The sequence below is a fragment of the Entelurus aequoreus genome, linkage group LG07, assembly GCF_033978785.1.
Source record: "Entelurus aequoreus isolate RoL-2023_Sb linkage group LG07, RoL_Eaeq_v1.1, whole genome shotgun sequence".
In the NCBI taxonomy this organism is placed as follows: Eukaryota; Metazoa; Chordata; class Actinopteri; order Syngnathiformes; family Syngnathidae; genus Entelurus; species Entelurus aequoreus.
This window is the reverse complement of record NC_084737.1, coordinates 66,292,843-66,311,244: the sequence shown is the minus strand read 5'-3', so window position 1 is coordinate 66,311,244 and position 18,402 is coordinate 66,292,843. Positions and strand designations below refer to the sequence as shown.

The 18,402-nt window shown below is 41.5% G+C and overlaps 1 protein-coding gene and 1 long non-coding RNA gene across 8 annotated transcripts in view; one reads left to right on the top strand and one right to left on the bottom strand.

The window, feature by feature from the left end:
- Positions 1-18,402, bottom strand: part of samd11 (sterile alpha motif domain containing 11) — a 229,877-nt gene that overhangs the window by 26,621 nt on the left and 184,854 nt on the right. For all 7 annotated transcript variants that reach the window (XM_062054285.1, XM_062054282.1, XM_062054283.1 and 4 more), the window contains 2 exons: positions 10,913-11,005; positions 852-1,016 (listed from right to left, as the gene is read on the bottom strand). In XM_062054285.1, coding sequence (XP_061910269.1) covers positions 852-1,016; positions 10,913-11,005 — 258 coding nt within the window. The remainder of the gene's footprint in view (positions 1-851; positions 1,017-10,912; positions 11,006-18,402) is intronic.
- The window catches only part of LOC133654183 (uncharacterized), a 69,612-nt gene that overhangs the window by 27,849 nt on the left and 23,361 nt on the right, over positions 1-18,402 (top strand). The gene's annotated exons all lie outside the window — the stretch shown is intronic.

Sequence of the window (18,402 nt, the reverse complement as noted above, 5' to 3'; positions counted from 1 at the left end):
TTAAATCAGACTCCTCAGAATCAAATCGGTAAATCTTCCATTATACTATTACTATATACTATTTTACGACAGTCCTAGTGAGCCCCATTGGTTTCTAGCACTGCCTTAATCCCCTTTGGCAAGAAATTCACCAGACCTGCAAAGGTATGAGTATAGTTCACTTTTTACAGTAAATGGCACCTGCGAGTGGTACAGTAGTTGTAGGAGGGAATGAATTCGGACCCTGTGTAATAAAACTCCAACAATGCACTGTGTTTTGCCTCTAACTGACACAGGCGAAGAGGTAATTAAAGCTTTATAAGCTTTGCCTTTTACATTTGCAGCCAGCAATTCTACATCATTGCTAATCAAATGAAAATAAAAGTAGCTGAAATTCAATCTGAGCAGGGCATTGGATGGATTTGTGCCACCATGAAGGAGCTTGTAACGACATGGAAGGACTTAATGTTTCACAAAAATGTAAGCCAGTTTAAATACAAGAACTTCAATTTCATGTATTCAGCTGAGCTTATATCTTTAGGTGTTATGAAAAAAGTGGGACGTACTGGAGATTTCTGGGGAGACTTAGGGGATTGGCAGGCAGCCAATAAGAGTTACTGGATCGATGGCCATGTTGATGCATGACCCTTGCGGGTGTTGTTAATGACGAAGCAGCAGGATGGTCAGAAATCAATGTGAGTCACACCTTGACACAGGGTGGGCAGCGCCACAAATAGAAATGTCAGCTGGTAGCCGTGGGATGTACTTTACCTGGAATAGATGCTACGTTACACTTTACACTTGTGTGGCCGCTGCTGTGCTTTCTGTGTTCAAATATGGTATAGGCTTTACAAAACAAGACTGGGACTGACCATGGCCAGGTAGTCCCATGCTGCTGGCGAGCTGGTAGAGGCGCTGTTGCTGCTCCTCGTAGGATCCGTGCTCGCTTAGTGCTGACATCATGCGCCTGTAGTGCTCCTCAGGGCTCATGTGACTGTGGCTGCCACCTGCCTCCACCTCTGGGCTCAGGGACGTCTCTGAGGAGGAGAGCACCAGTGTAATCAATGAGGACCAATATCTAACTGCTCTTATTGCAACTGCTGTCTGCAAACGTAAAGGTCATTAACTTGCAAACATAATGAATAATGAACTACATGTTTGATTAAGTAAAACACTCATCTGCCTCAATATTCACATGGCATTTGTGGCACCCCCTAGGGGTTATGCTGAAAATGAATTCATGCTATAATACATGTAATGGAGATCTCCTCAATGTTGTATAATCACTACACAAATGGTCAATGACTAAGGCTGAAATATTTTCTCCTCTCACTTAGCTTGGCGTCTTTATAGCTCTTGCTGAAGCATGACTTGCAATTCTCTTTCAAAACACTAAGGGTCAGTGTTTTCCTGAGTCAGCAACCGTAAATCTCATTGACCACCTATCGTAAGTTCCGGACTAAAAGCTACTACTTTTCCCCACACTTTTAGACATGGGTGTACATTGCTATGGCTAATTTATGGCTTTTTTTTGTAACTAATATGCTAACAAGTTTACGAGTGTCTGTATTAGTATTACTAACTTAAAATGGCATTTTTGTATTGTTTCAGTATCACAAATTCCTCAGTAAATTCACCAAAACATCACTGTGGAGTTAGTATGTCTGTTTAGCTGATCGAAGAGCTACCTTCCACAGCTAGTGGGTCCATGACGATTATGTCTGTTTTGTTTGATCAGCAATTTTACTGCCATGAGACAAGCACCGTTAGGAACCAATTAGGGTATGTAAATATACATTTACAAATTACTTTATGTGTAAATAACTCATTTCTCAATGTATATATCCGCGTCTTATAGTCCGGTGCGGCTAATATACGAAAAATATGTTTTGCTTCTAAAATTTAGTGGTTGTGGCTTATAGACTGGTGCGCTTTACAGTCCGGAAAATACGGTAGACTGTAGGTACAAAATAAAATTTGGGCTGTGGGACCCGTGAATGTGTCAAGGCAGTGGGCCGAGCATGTAAAAGAAAAACACTGGAAATTATCTTCTAAATAAAAATCTACCAATCACAGCTGTGCTGACTGCGTTGCTGCTGATTCAAAGCAATCATTTTTTTGACCTGTTGTCGCTGCCCTATTAACTGAGCTGCTCGATTCGTCAGTGCTTGCACCAATGGTCAACAACTTCCGTTCCCTACTTGGCGGCATTTTACTATTTGTTTTGAAGGAGTCCATTTATGCAAAACCAACCTTTTGTACAAACCCCGTTTCCATATGAGTTGGGGAATTGTGTTAGATGTAAATATAAACGGAATACAATGATTTGCAAATAATTTTCAACCCATATTCAGTTGAATATGCTACAAAGACAACATATTTGATGTTCAAACTGATAAACATTTTTTTTTTGCAAATAATCATTAACTTTAGAATTTGATGCCAGCAACACGTGACAAAGACGTTGGGAAAGGTGGCAATAAATACTGATAAAGTTGAGGAATGCTCATCAAACACTTATTTGGAACATCCCACAGGTGAACAGGCAAATTGGGAACAGGTGGGTGCCATGATTGGGTATAAAAGTAGATTCCCTGAAATGCTCAGTCATTCACAAACAAGGATGGGGCGAGGGTCACCACTTTGTCAACAAATGCGTGAGCAAATTGTTGAACAGTTCAAGAAAAACCTTTCTCAACCAGCTATTGCAAGGAATTTAGGGATTTCACCATCTACGGTCCGTAATATCATCAAAGGGTTCAGAGAATCTGGAGAAATCACTGCACGTAAGCAGCAAAGCCCGTGACCTTCGATCCCTCAGGCTGTACTGCATCAACAAGCGGCATCAGTGTGTAAAGGATATCACCACATGGGCTCAGGAACACTTCAGAAACCCACTGTCAGTAACTACAGTTGGTCGCTACATCTGTAAGTGTAAGTTAAAACTCTCTTATGCAAGGCGAAAACCGTTTATCAACAACACCCAGAAACGCCGTCGGCTTCGCTGGGCCTGAGCTCATCTAAGATGGACTGATACAAAGTGGAAAAGTGTTCTGTGGTCTGACGAGTCCACATTTCAAATTGTTTTTGGAAACTGTGGACGTCGTGTCCTCCGGACCAAAGAGGAAAAGAACCATCCGGATTGTTATAGGCGCAAAGTTGAAAAGCCAGCATCTGTGATGGTATGTGGGTGTATTAGTGCCCAAGACATGGGTAACTTACACATCTGTGAAGCAGCATTAATGCTGAAAGGTACATACAGGTTTTGGAGCAACATATGTTGCCATCCAAGCAACGTTACCATGGACGCCCCTGCTTATTTCAGCAAGACAATGCCAAGCCACGTGTTACATCAACGTGGCTTCATAGTAAAAGAATGTGGGTACTAGACTGGCCTGCCTGTAGTCCAGACCTGTCTCCCATTGAAAATGTGTGGCGCATTATGAAACCTAAAATACCACAACGGAGACCCCCGGACTGTTGAACAACTTAACCTGTACATCAAGCAAGAATGGGAAAGAATTCCACCTGAGAAGCTTAAAAAATGTGTCTCCTCAGTTCCCAAACGTTTACTGAGTGTTGTTAAAAGGAAAGGCCATGTAACACAGTGGTGAACATGCCCTTTCCCAACTACTTTGGCACGTGTTGCAGCCATGAAATTCTAAGTTAATTATTATTTGCAAAAAAAAAAAAAAGTTTATGAGTTTGAACATCAAATATGTTGTCTTTGTAGTGCATTCAATTGATTATAGGTTGAAAAGGATTTGCAAATCATTGGTATTCCGTTTATAATTACATCTAACACAATTTCCCAACTCATATGGAAACAGGATTTGTACCTGTTTTTGTGTATTTGGGATCCCCTTTACTCTTAAAAATTTGAATCCAAACCGTGTAGTCGTGGCGGAGATATTAATAAAACACTGTTGCCTTCTTTGGGACTTATTGAAACTTTATTGACATATTTTACCGTGGTTGTATCAGCAGAAATCTCCATATATGGTAAATGTTTAATGGAAGAGCGATGTGCGAGTGCGCCATTTTTATTTAGTTGTAGTCACTAAGTTCTTTCTTTTTCTCTCTCCTCTTGTTGTGGCGCAGATTGGCTCTTACATGCACGTGCATCCTCCACTGTTGCCATTTCTGATACAAAGTGGCGTAGAATTCTAACGTATCTGTGGAGTCGTGGCAAAAGCGCTCAATGATGAGGTGGAGACACAGTCAAATGGGGCTTGGTCTGGAGGAGGGCTAGGCCAGGTACGTAGATAAGACTGCCCACAAAACGGCGCATTCTGAAGAGACAGTCAGAAAGCGGTTTGAAGTTGGTCTGTAAAACATAGTCTTTGCAAAATTTTGACCAAAGAACCGCCATTACATTTTATGTCAACCACAAGGAAGTGCTCTATATGTAGCAAATGCGGTAGCTCAGTAAATCGGGCAGTGGCATGTACACATAGAGGTCCGTCGGAGGGGGAGTAGCTAGCCGGCGTCAGTCACACAAGCTACGTGACATGAGAGTGTATTTTAGCCCATTCAACATACTGTATTTCTAAGTCTTGCCGTGCCCTTATAATTACGTTTTACTCGAGTGTCAATCAATAATCTTTCTCTAATTTTACAGACGTGTGCTCGTCACACCCCTAAAGACCTGTAGAAGAGTTAGCTCACACAAACAAACACAAACAGTGCAGCTGTAAATCAAAGATTAACTTTGTTGACACAAATGACAGCACAGCAGGAGATGAAACATTTACCGCGTTTTTCGGATTATAAGTCGCAGTTTTTTTTTCATAGTAGGTGCGACATATACTCCGGAGCGACTTATGTGTGAAATTATTAACACATTACCGTAAAATATCAAATAATATTATTCATCTCATTCGCGTAAGAGACGAAGCAAATGGCAGCAATCGTCACTCAGACGTCAACCAATAAGAATTCGGCGGGGGAGGGTCATGGCAGAAGTGCATTGTGGGTCATGGGATGCTAACTGCTATATGCTATATGCTACTGCCGTAGCTATTAAAATGGATCACATCAACATTGGTGGTAACTTATAAAAACTGAGAAGGACTGAACAAAAATGACACCGAAAAGGAAGTCATATACTGCAGATTACAAGCTGGACGTAGTGAAATATGCAGCAGAGAACGGCAATCGAGCAGCAGAAAGAAAGGACATACCAGAGGCGACACTGGGGGGGAAAATTTCATGGGATTTAGCGATCGGGAGTGACAGATTGTTTGGTAAACGTATAGCATGTTCTATATGTTATAGTTATTTGAATGACTCTTGCCATAATATGTTACGTTAACATACCAGGCACGTTCTCAGTTGGTTATTTATGCGTCATATAACATACACTTATTCAGCCTGTTGTTCACTATTCTTTATTTATTTTAAATTGCCTTTCAAACGTCTATTCTTGGTGTTGGATTTTATCAAATAAATTTCCCCCAAAAATGCGACTAATACTCCAGTGCGACGTATATATGTTTTTTTCCTTCTTTATTGTGCATTTTCGGCCAGTCCGACGTATACTCCGGAGCGAAAAATACGGTAACTAATACTTTATTAAGTATTTAATTGTTTACGATGTGGTGAAGACAAATCTACATCTGCTGACCTGTCTCCTCTCTGTCAATAGAAACATGATCTAAGGTATTAAAAAATGGAAGGGCTATGGGGAGGTGGTTAGGAAGACAGAGGATGAAGATGAAGAAGAAGTATAGGGGGGCTATTTTTACCTTGCTCCTTCCTACTGAAACCTGAGCCTGGCCCTGGGCAGGCGAGCAGGAGTGGCACTGAGGAGCGGAGGTAGCGGTGGAGGGCGGGGGAGGAAGGGAACATCCAAGCGAGCAAGCATCTCCGTCTCCACCGCCAAAGCTTCCGCTAATCCTCCCAAGGTGCTCAAGGCTTTAATGTGCGCGCGTGTGTGTGCGCGCGCAACTAGTCTGTGCTTGTCAAAAGTTTTCTCACTCTGTAAACACAGCGGGGGGGCTGGCGACTTTGGTGCAGAAAGAACAACAGACATCATTTACACAGCGGCATCCAATCTCACCGCCACTACCTCCATCTGCTCTCCTCTCAGTCCATTTCTCCAGATTCATTACTCATTAATGGATATACCCTGTCGCCACACCGGGAGGAGATACACTCACGCACACAGTACAGGTGCCGTGTTTGGGTGTGGACCAGTGGAGGCTCCTCCATAGAGGTGGAGGAGGCCTGGCCTCCCCAATAATTTGAGAGAAGAGAGAGATTTAAAAAAAACAATAAATATATTTATTTTATTTATTTATTTTAACAAAAAACATATTTTTTATTTTTTATATTCATATTATTTTAGTTTTGTTCATAAATCTAAATGTTCCCATGGCTAAAACCCAATATTGCAATTGTAAAGCAACAGGCCAGATTTCCCTATCAGTTTGTATTAAGGGAGGCCAGGCCTCCCCTAGGAAATTAGCTTCTCATAGAAGTCAATGTAATGCATGCTTTTTCATGCCAATATGTGATTGGCCAGATCACTGAAAATGGGTGGGCAACGGAGGCCTGGCCTCACCATGCATTGTGTCCAGGGCTGAAAGATTGACATTTTGTTCGTCCAATCACATGCTACTGGTTCATTTGGAATCAATCCTTTCCTTTCCTAATCAACACAGAAGCCATTTTGAGAATTCGCCAGCCACTTCAGTCAAACAAACACTCGCCATAGTGGCTACGAGTGTCCTATCAACTTGTGCTTTTCAGGAAATTTAGAGAACACCCCTGGCTATCATCCGTGAAGTTTATAGCTCATATAGCCAAATACTTTTGCTTAAAACGACCTCGGAAATCGGCGAGATTCTGGCGCAATTTGAGATCTTGGGCTGGAGATAGATATGCGTTAACGTTAAACCCTTCACTCTAGGCATTTCTCCTTGAGTTGACAACATCTCTGAGACAGATTTCGAAAGCAAAAGCTGCTGCTGCTAATCGCTCATTGACATTTATCTCTGTAGTTTGGACATTTTTACAGTTGAAGTTTAGCTCATTGTTTTCCATCCAGTTAGCTGTGTGTGTTCGAGCAAGCCTAGATTAGCCAGGCAAAATGGATGTGAGAGAGGAAAATGTACATGGAACAGGTGCTTGTGGTGGTGGCTTGGGTCCGAATCCAGTGGAAGAGGAGGATGGAGTTCAACCGATGTGAGTATGTTGATTATTATATAAGACTAATTTAGTTTATTCATAGACATCACTGTGTTTGTGTAACATTTAGGGGTGTTTTAATAATATTATTGATGCTGTGTTGTCAGAATGCTACGAGCTAACATCTCCCTGTTAGGGATAACATTGCTGCTGCTAATGTGGCTAGCTCATATGCCATTGTTGAAATGCAATATATTATGTCTCTAGTATTTTACTTTGAGCATATATATAGGCATATATATATTGTTGTTTAGTTAAATGACATACATGTTTATGGGTGTTTGCTTGTGGTTTACACTCCAAATAGTATGCCTTTGGCCAGCACAAAGACAGATAAGAGAACAGGGAACATTCCATCGCCAGTGAAGTGAGCAAGCGGAAAAAAATGGCCTCCTCAATTCTGGAAGTCACCAGCCTCCACTGGTGTGGACAGAAGTCACGGTTGTATGAAGTGAAATCTGCAAACTTAAGAGCCAACAGGTCAGCTAAAATGAATACAAAAGTGTTAATAGTATTGCAAATATTTTGTAATTACAGTGAAGAAAGAACATTTATAAAGTTGCTTCTTCCCCTAAAATAATAGCAAGAATTGGCCTCTAATAGGCTTGTTAACAGTGTGTGGGCTGCTCATGACTCCATTGTCCATATGTTAGCATCTATTAGCAGTGTATTTGCTCCAGTTAGCCATCTGTTTGCCGTATTTGTTAGCAGTGTTTTAGCCTCCGTTAGCCCTGTCTTTGTTAGCTTCTTCACTATTTTACTATTGTTTTTTAGTGCAATCTGTAAATACAATTACAGCTTTTTTCACCCTACGAAACATCCTTTCATCCATTTTCTACCGCTTGTCCCTTTCGGGGTGGCGGGGGGTGCTGGAGCCTATCTCAGCTGCATTCGGGCGGAAGGCGGGGTACACCCTGGACAAGTCATTTTACGGCCGAACATAACGTAGCGTTGCAGTTTATTAGCAACTTTCCCAGTGTGCCAAAATTATACTTTTTGTGACGACAAAGCTTCCCCTTAGCCTTAGAAAAATGTCAAGCTTGAATACACAAACAAGCACACAGACAAACAACCACTACACACACATATAAACACATGCATCTTTTAGAGGCTGAGATGGGCCTTAAAAGACACATAAGTGCTAGCTAGGTATGAGTCAAAGAATATGTTCCAGGAAATGTTACTGTTAGTCAAAGGTCAACATATAAGACTTTATCTAAACACACTGAATCACTAATTTCCTTATTATTTACCCTGCTATTGATGTGTCTATGTCTGATGTATAGATTTACATGTTGGATGTACAGTAAGGTGCCCCGGGTGCCTGCTGCTGTATAATGCATCAGTCAGGAAGCCTGAAGGGAAAAGGCTGTTGGCGGCGGCGGGCGCCCAGTTTCACGCCACATAAGAGAAATATGAATAATAGAGGATGGCGACAGGACTGCCGCGCAAGAGAGGCGAAATGATGGTGTCAAAGTAGTCCTGACAGTCCTGCTTGTCGTGTTGTGGGCTAATACAAATTTAATAATGACGTGTATTTACTGTTTATACTATACTTATTAAAGATGCAGTATGTCACCAGCTCAAAATTCATTTTCACCATCGGTTGGCGTTTTTCACCAACGGTTGTTTAAGAGAACAGGTTTAACAACCACTGTATTTTTTGGACCATAGGGCTCACTGGATTATAAAGCCCAATGCCGATGAGCAAGTCTGTTCAGGTCTATTTTCATACAAAAGCCGCCTCAACCCGATTTCTGATTGTCTCTTTAGGATTCGCAATTTTGTGGGGAGTCTTATTTCGACTGCGTCTTTTCCCCGTCATTTTTGTTGTACCTGTAGTTTTTAGCTCTTCCAAAGCAGGTCTACTGACAGATTAAGTCAGAACTTAATGCTACTTTGTATTAGAAATGGCAACAGCTGAGGATGAATGCTCCACAACAAGAGGATAGAAAAAACAAGGGCTTATTGACTACAGCGCGGACTACAATGGCGGACACGTGCCATGTTTCGGGACTTATGCAGATCCCAAATACACCTCCGAAAGTACTGAAAGGTAATACAAGTTGGTTTTGCATAATATTGCAAAACAAAACGCCAGATATTTCTCCCCTAATTGGTGCAATTTTGGGATCCTTATACATACATTATAATAATACCCGTATGTTGAAGCACAGTGCGTCTTACCAAACGTTGTACTAAAATATTTTGACAGATATTTGGGCACCGTATGTAAAGCTCTATATTCTGAATGAAACATAACAATTTTGGTGCTTACGGGTCATTTATTGCAGTGGTCCCCAACCACAGGGCCGCGGCCCGGTACCGGTCCGTGGATCGATTGGTACCGGGCCACACAAGAAATAAAAAAATTAAAAATATTTTTTTATCTTTTATTTTTATTTTTTTATTAAATAAACATAAAAAACACAAAATACACTTACAATTAGTGCACCAACCCAAAAAACCTCCCTCCCCCATTTACACTCATTCTCACAAAAGGGTTGTTTCTTTCTGTTATTAATATTCTGATTCCTACATTATATATCAATATAGATCAATACAGTCTGCAAGGGATGCAGTCCGTAAGCATATGATTGTATTTTTTATGACAAAAAAAATTAAAATACCATAACCCCCCCCCGTCCGCAGTTACAAAAAGGTTGGGGACCACTGATTTATTGAACAAGCGTCAACTTGCCGTCCACAAGTATCTTTTATGTGTAACTGCCATCTACTGGTCACAATATTACAACATGTACCAAATAAAATAGCTTCAATGTCGGTACTACCAGAATGAATACATACATTGTACCAGGGCGGAGAACAGATATGGCCAGGTCGGGGAACTTTATTGAGCAGGTAAATCTACTGTTAAAATGTTGGTTACTTTACTTTTATTTAAAATTACTTGAATGTTGAAAATGTAAGCAGAAAAGTTTTCATCTTGTTAATTCAACCCTAAAGTGTTTGTTGCACTTTATTCAAATAAGATGCGAATGTATTGGCCATGAATTGTTGTTTACTTGCTAGTTTGTTTCCATAATTCATTCATACCTAGTCCCCTTACAAGAAATAACAACAATATAGAAAACTTAACCTGCAGTGTCCAGTATTTAAATCACAGTAACACTGCTTGTTTTGTTTTTTTTTTGCTAAAAAGAATCGATTTCAACTCACTAATTTGTTTCGGATTGTATCGTTCTACAATAGTAATACCGTCCCTGAATCTTATTGGCAACCACAAATTCTGAATCAAATCAAATTGTTGTTATAAGAATCAGTACACCTCTACTTTAAATACAACTTGTAAAATGTAGAAAGTGAATGCAGTGGTGTGCGCTGGGCTGCCAAGCGAGAATGTTTGTCCATTCAATTTCTCGTATTCATCAAAAATAATCAGTCCACTGTAGTTACTTCGGTTTGTTACAGTTGGTTTGTACATTTTATCTAACATGAAAGAGTTTTGCTCTGAGCCTCAGGATTTGCTGCATTCAGTTTTTTTCAGGCAGAAGGCATTTAATGTTTAATTGTTAAGAGAAAAATGATAAATTACCTATTTTGCTTACAAAACTGGATTTCCTCAGCAAATGTGTTTAATGATATTACTGTAAACCCAGCTCCGAGCAGCTACTGTAACAATACTCCCACAATAAGCCTGCCTCTTAGCTCTACCGCAAAGTAAAAGACAATTTTCATAATGTGCACGAGGCAAAAGGCAAATGCAATGCTTGGCTCTTACCTTTGGGTGATACGCTACGGGACTTTTTACTGTCGGAAGGCGAGTCGCTGCTGCTGTTGGGAGAGAAGCTTCTCCTCTTGCCTAGAAGGTCATCTGGAGACATGCAAACACATAAAGAGCAGTCTGTTAAAAAAAAAGAAGAACAAAATGGATATCACCACTCTGCAAGTTAAAGTACCAATGATTGTCACACACACACACTAGGTGTGGCGAAATTATTCTCTGGTTTTGACCCATCACCCTTGATCACCCCAGGGGAGCAGTTGGCAGCAGCGGTTGCCGCGCCCGTGTATCTGCAAATGAATGTGTGTGTGATGGTAGAGGGTGGGAGTAAACAAAAAGTGATATTTGGAGAGACTAATAGTGAAGCAAATCAGAAGACGTGCTTTTTCTGTCACATGACATATCTGTTCCTCTCACTCACTCTGTGTGTGTTTGACAACAAGAGTGTCTGCGTCTCGCCAATGTCTCTTCCAACAAGCTGTCCTCCAGTCTTATCACACTTCTTCCACTAGTCTTTCTCCTGTTTTTCCAGATGTCGACATAAAAGCCTCTGACTCTGAGCTACTTTTCAGTTTACACCAGGGGTGTCCAAACCTTTTCCACTGAAGGCCGCACACTGAAAAATGAAAGCATGCGGGGGCCATTTGTTGTTGTTTTTTTCATTTTCAAAACCAATACAATATATATTGTAACCATTAGGGCTTCCCTCAAGCCCCCGCCCCTACTTTTTTAGTTTTAGCACTAAAACATCTATGGATTTGACTTCTGACCTATCTGTTGACATAAAGTTTTAATTATGTTTAAGTGTTATGCCCAGAAAGAAAAAAAAACACAAAATATGCGACATTTTCCCCCAAAATATGTTCAAAGGGAAATATTTGATGTGAAGTAATTGGAACCAGAATAGGTAAATAATTCATAATGACAGTTTAAAAAAAATCATCCGACTAAAGGTCTCAGGGTTCCAAAAGACCCTGACTCATAAAAGTGTGAAAATAACTTGTATCAATAAATATTATTTTTACTTTCAACGCTTGAATCTCTAGAGCAGGGGTTTCCAAACATTTTGACTTGGGGTTGGTGGGCTAAATAAATTAGCTTGGATCAACTTCAGATCCATCCGTTGATTATTAGTTTTTATACATTTTTTTTAGCAATGCCAGTTTTAAAGTAAAAATACTGGCTGCATGGTATCTTTGTGTTATTAGTGTCAATATTGCAACATTTCCTCCTTGCATTACACATGTTTGCTCCTTTATTCCACTTGTAATGTTTTTTTTTTATAATATTATTTTTTTAAATGTGTCGCGGGCCTTGAAAAAATTAGCTGCCGGCCGCGAATTAAAGTTAAAGTACCAATGATTGTCACACACACACTAGGTATGGTGAAATTTGTCCTCTGCATTTGACCCATCCCCTTGTTCAGCCCCTGGGAGGTGAGGGGAGCAGTGGGCAGCAGCGGTGCCACGCCCGGGAATCATTTATGGTGATTTAACCCCCAATTCCAACCCTTGATGCTGAGTGCCAAGCAGGGAGGTAATGGGTCCCATTTTTTTATAGTCTTTGGTATGACTCGGCCGGGGTTTGAACTCACAACCTACCGATCTCAGGGCGGACACTCTACCCACTAGGCCACTGAATGGCCCCTGGCCTTCACTTTGGACACCAGTGGTCTACACAATTTTTCTTAGTTTTTATCCAAATCAAAAACACCACTCGCCCCTTCTTCACTCTGACTTGAGTTCCTCCCATTAACACACGCACGCACACACTTCCTCATCTTGTGCACAGCGACGGCACCTCGTACCAATGCCTTCTCCTCCTCCTCTCTCATCCCTCTCTTCCTTCCAGCCTCGTCACCTCGCCTCCTACCCCACAAACACACCTCGAATCAATCCAGGCATAATCAGGGAGGGAAGAGATGCAGAGTGTGTCGCAGGAACGGAAAAGACGTTTGTCATGTTTCTTTCTGTCTTGTTTCTAAGTCACGCACTTTGGTGTTGTCTGCATCCTCGATACTTCTCAGCAGGTATTTTGATGGATGGGGGAGAGTATATTTCTGCAGCTCTCTAAAGTTTTTATCATTTGCGTATGACAAACAGCAAACAATATATGCGTTTTGACTCTCTGACCACATGCAAACTGCAATTTTGCAGTAAGACTGACAATTTTGGTTTGTCTTTTTCTTTGTTATCTTCATATTCAGCTGTGCTATTGAAGAGATCAGCCCACCTTTCCTCATCTGTTATTATCCCAAACAACCTTCTTCAGCTTTCCCATTGGCTACAGGGCTGACTGAGTGCCACCTGTTGCTTTGTTGTGTTTTTTTTTAATGTGGACCAGAATTGTTTTGAAATGGATGCACATGGACGCGCCTAAACCTTTGTTCTTCCTCCTCTGCAACAAGACCCTCAGATGCGTACGGTGAGAGAGATTTAAAGAGGACTCTGAGGATTTTGTTTGGCAGGCTGAAGGAGCCCTGGTGATGATGAGAGGCCGAGCGAGTGAGCTCGGAGGGGAGACAGGGAGGAGCTTCTTTAATGATCCGCTGTTAGATGTCGCCTCTCAGTTCCTGAGGAGATGCACAACCATTACCACCCTAAAAACGCTAATGAAGAAGAAAACACAACTTTCTCAATTAAATTCCTTTAAAAAAAATATTTACAAGCAAATACTTTGCGTTCTACCCACTAGTCCTAAAGAGAAAATCTCTAATAACTCAACCTAGCAAACATGCACATAGCATGCGTCCACCCACGCCCAGAGACGCTCATGATCAAGCGCGCGCGCACACACTTAAGTCGTCTCTTCAGCTGACCTCGCTAAAGACACTGCGTCTCCTGAGCGGGTGCCCGAGGGCCAGAGATTTGAAGGCGGCAAGCTTTTAAAGCCAATTAAATGGGGCTTCTTAAAGCGCTGAAGCTCCTTTTTAATGCCCAGCCCTGAGCTCTGCTAGCGTCTGTGCTATAGTCTTGTACCAACTAGGGGCGGCTTACAGTCATGTTCGCTTCCCCGGGCTCTTCATGATCATGTGCTTGATATACTGTATGTTCTGAGGGGCATTTATTATTATTTGTGCTGTCATTTTACATGTAAAAGCACTAATCTGAGCAGCAGCGACTACTGCATTTAGCAATATTGCATATGTTGATATAGCACTACAATGCAATGGTGTACATCCCACTCCCTATCTCTTGAGTACAATTCAGAAAGACAATGTTTGTTTTTTTGCATATATGTACCGTGTACCTTAACCTCAATTTACTGGCACATTGCAATCCACAGCCAAGCTCGTAACTCATAATACAGTATCAAAAAGCAGCCTCGCTCATTAAAATGAATTCAAATCAATTTAATCTGTGCTTGGCCCTCTCAAAACAGCACCACATGTTAATGCCTTTCAAGAAGAAAAAATAATTTTAAGATAAGAAATATTGTTCAAAAAATAATACAGTACAATAGTATCCATCCATCCATCCATCTTCTTCCGCTTATTTGAGGTTGGGTCGCGGGGGCAGCAGCCTAAGAAGGGAAGCCCAGACTTCGTCCAGCTCCTCCCGGGGGATCCCGAGACTTTCCCAGGCCAGCCGGGAGAGATAGTCTTCCCAACGTGTCCTGGGTCTTCCCCGTGGCTTCCTACCAGTCGGACGTGCCCGAAACACCTCCCTAGGGAGGCGTTCGGGTGGCATTCTGACCAGATGCTCGAACCACCTCATCTGGCTCCTCTCGATGTGGAGGAGCAGCGGCTTTACTTTGAGCTCCTCCCGGATGACCGAGCTTCTCACCCTATCTCTAAGGGAGAGCCCCGCCCTGTGATCTTGTCCTTTCGGTCATAACCCAAAGCTCATGACCATATGTGAGGATGGGAACGTAGATCGACCGGTAAATTGAGAGCTTTGCCTTCTGGCTCAGCTCCTTCTTCACCACAACGGATCGATACAGCGTCCGCATTACTGAAGACGCCGCACCGATCCGCCTGTTGATCTCACGATCCACTCTTCCCTCACTCGTGAACAATACTCCGAGGTACTACACTTGGGGGAAGATCTCCTCTCCAACCCGGAGATGGCACTCCACCCTTTTCCGGATTTTTGTAACTAAAGTGTTGCTATAGCTTGTTTACGTCTGTAGTTTGCAGTCCGTAGTCATTTGTTCAACTTCTTTAGTTGTACTACTAGTGGTCCTCAAGGTTCCATTTTAGGTTCTCTCTTTTTCATCATTTGTGCTATTCAACTGGTGGTCCCAGAGTTCACATTTTTGGAGTAGATTCTAAAAAACACTGGAGTACTGTCATAGAGATGATCTTTGGCTAGCTTTTTTTGTAAAGCTCCTTACCAACAGCAGATCACTCATGTAACGCTGACAAAATTAATAGACTAAAATCAAATGTCTATTTTAGAGGACGCTGGTTCTCCAAAATATACAAAATAAGACTAATAGTCTGGCCCCTTCAGTCCTTAGTATCCATGAAATTGTGCCGACCGAAACAATTTAGTTGATCCCTGATCCAAAGCATTTACCTCTTCCTGCAGATTGAAAAGGACTTCGAAATAATTTTTAGTTTGTTCTGATTGGCATCTTCCCATCCCGTTAAATCCAAGATATACAACAAGCCACATTACTGAAGAGAGAAGGCTGGTCAATAAGGCTTGGATAGCAGAAAGTAATGGCATTAAAAAAGAGGCTACTCCTAGTTATGTCATCTCCCACAATCCGTGTGGTGGTTGAGATGAGTGGACGCTTTTCACGCAATGTGCTGGGAGTGTTACTCGGCAGCAGTGAGAGGGGCGAGGACATTGCCAGTTCATGGCACAGCAGAGCAACAGAGACCCCGATACACCCTCAACAGCTTCAGTATTGATAATATCGATACATTTAAGTTTTTTGTTGCAGATTTTAAAAAATCTATTTTTCTTCTCCTCTTGCTCAGGTATACTTTTTGCATTTAACAGCATCCGTAGCTTGCACCCTCCCCCTCATTTCCTTAGCAAAAACTTACACACCCACCAAGACATTGCTAACGCTAACGAGAACGAGATGTTTGTTCCATAGAAAACAGTCACCAAGAAGTGTGCAGTAAAAAAGCCTGTGTTTATCAACTTACTGAAACTAGTCCTCTCAGTGTTATACTTAATTATTTATTTGCATACAATGTATAATATTACATTTTTATTTACAGAAGTATGTTGTTATTAACAGATGTTTTAAGTTTGCACTTTATTGATCTCAATGTTGGAGATTAATATTTATTTGCATGCAATGTGCAATGCTACATTTTTGTTAACATTCATCCATCCCAATCATTTCCTACCGCTTGTCCCTTTCGGGGTCACGGGGGGTGCTGGAGCCTATCTCAGCTGCATTCGGGCAGAAGGCTGGGTACACCCTGGACAAGTCACCACCTCATCGCAGGGCCGACAGAGATAGACAGACAACATTCACACACTAGGGCCAATTTAGTGTTGCCAATCAACCTATCCCCATAAACAAAACTATTTTATTCAAGACAGAAATATTGCTTCCGAGAGGAAATTCTTAATTTAGTTCTTTGAAAATGATTCCATCAAAAGTCAAATGTATATCTGGTCTAAAAATAACAATATTACTCAGATTATAATTTTACTAAGAGTAAGATGCAGTGTATGCAGTGGCATTACACACTACTAGTTTTTAATCAAATAAAAGAAAAACTTATTTGAATTATCTGTCATTTGTATTCATTGGTTTCTTTAAAAAGTAGGGGAAAAATCGTAAATCAGAGATGACATTTTTTACCATGTTACCCAGGCCTACTTCAGGTTTGCCGTTGGTGGAGGGGCAAGTCTTAGCAGCAAGCGAATATAGACTGGAAGGCCTTGGAGGCTGGACCGGAAAACAAGGTTATTGAAATTTCTAGCAATGAGCTATTGCTAGCAAGTTAGGCCGGATGTTTAGGGGCGTTAGTAAACTAAATCTTAACTTCAATTATGCTTGCAATTTAAAGCATAACAAAAAGCTGAGAGACACCTTGTATCTCAAAACATTCGTAAGTTTCCGTACTTCGGTACTACTTTTTAGTACACCTTTGTTAGCAACCAGAGTGGAATGGTGCAGAAGCTCAAACACTGTCTACCCGTAATAAACAGCAACATGTCAACATGAAATACGACAAACTATAGAGTTCCTCCCTTTGTTTACCGTGTCCCACTACTTACGCTGACACAGCTATCATCATTTTTCCTGAACTCCCTCAAGCAAACTTGCAAGCCAGTTTACTAATTGTGCAATAGTGAGCTGAATTTACTTTGATATTAGTAACTAAGTTACTAATACAAAATAAAGTTATTTTTAATAGTGCTGTGTTTTGTCTCTGTGTAGAACAGTGGTTCTTAACCTTGTTGGAGGTACCGAACCCCACCAGTTTCATATGCGCATTCACCGAAGCCTTGGTTAAAAATTAAAAAAAATATTTTTTTCAAATTCAAGACAAAGTTATATTTCTTTTTACTGGTGCACAAAATGAACCGTGCATGAACATAACCTTGTTCAAATAACAAAACCAACACAATGCATGAACTCACAACAAATTACACACCTGCAAATCAGTGTGACTTCTGCTGTTGCCTTTGAGAGACCAGTTCAGATATGCGTGGCTTCACCTTGGCAAGTGCCACTCTCATGTCATTTTCACAGCAAAGTCTGTTCCCTTTCTTCGTTTTCCACCCACATACAATACTAGTACACAGCTCATGAAAAACAATATTTTTTGTTATTGTCATTGTAAGTGGGCCAAAACACTTATATTAGAAAATAATGTCATGGAAATGACTGCTGTCATTTGATTATAATAATAAAACATTTAACTTGTTATTTAGTCAGGTTTGTGACAGGTGTGCTACTGGTGAGGCCACAGTGCATGTGCACGTACGACGTCGCTCACATGTGCTCCACCGAATGCTCAAGGAGTTTTTGCGTTTGCTCACGCATATGGAAAATTAGAGGGAACATTGTTTGTGGGTATCCATAATACGCCGATAGGGAGAAGTTTTTATTTACACGATGAGTCGGGTGTGTCTTGAGGCTCCGCCGAACCCCTGAGGCCGACTCACCGCACCCCTAGGGTTCGATTGAACCCAGGTTAAGAACCACTGGTGGAGAAGCATTGAGTTGTGGCTGTGATGTAGCCAGCAGAAAGACAATCCCATAAGAGGTCAAGTTGAACACAGCATTTTGTAGCCTCTTCCACCTCGCAAGTTGACCTCCTTTATATCTGCAATTCATCCCACTGAGGAAAGAGATCGACGAGAGAAGAGGAGCAGATAAAGACAACGGAAACAGCGGGACCCGGACCATTCTTTCATGTGACACCGTCAGGGCAGGCCATCAAGCAAGGCAGCAATCCTCTCTCTCTCTAGTCTGATTTCCTCTCCTTCCTCCAACTTTAGTCCTCCTCCTCTCCTCTCTCCATCCCAGGAAGCGTGGTGACAGCTCAGACAGCCAGACTCCTT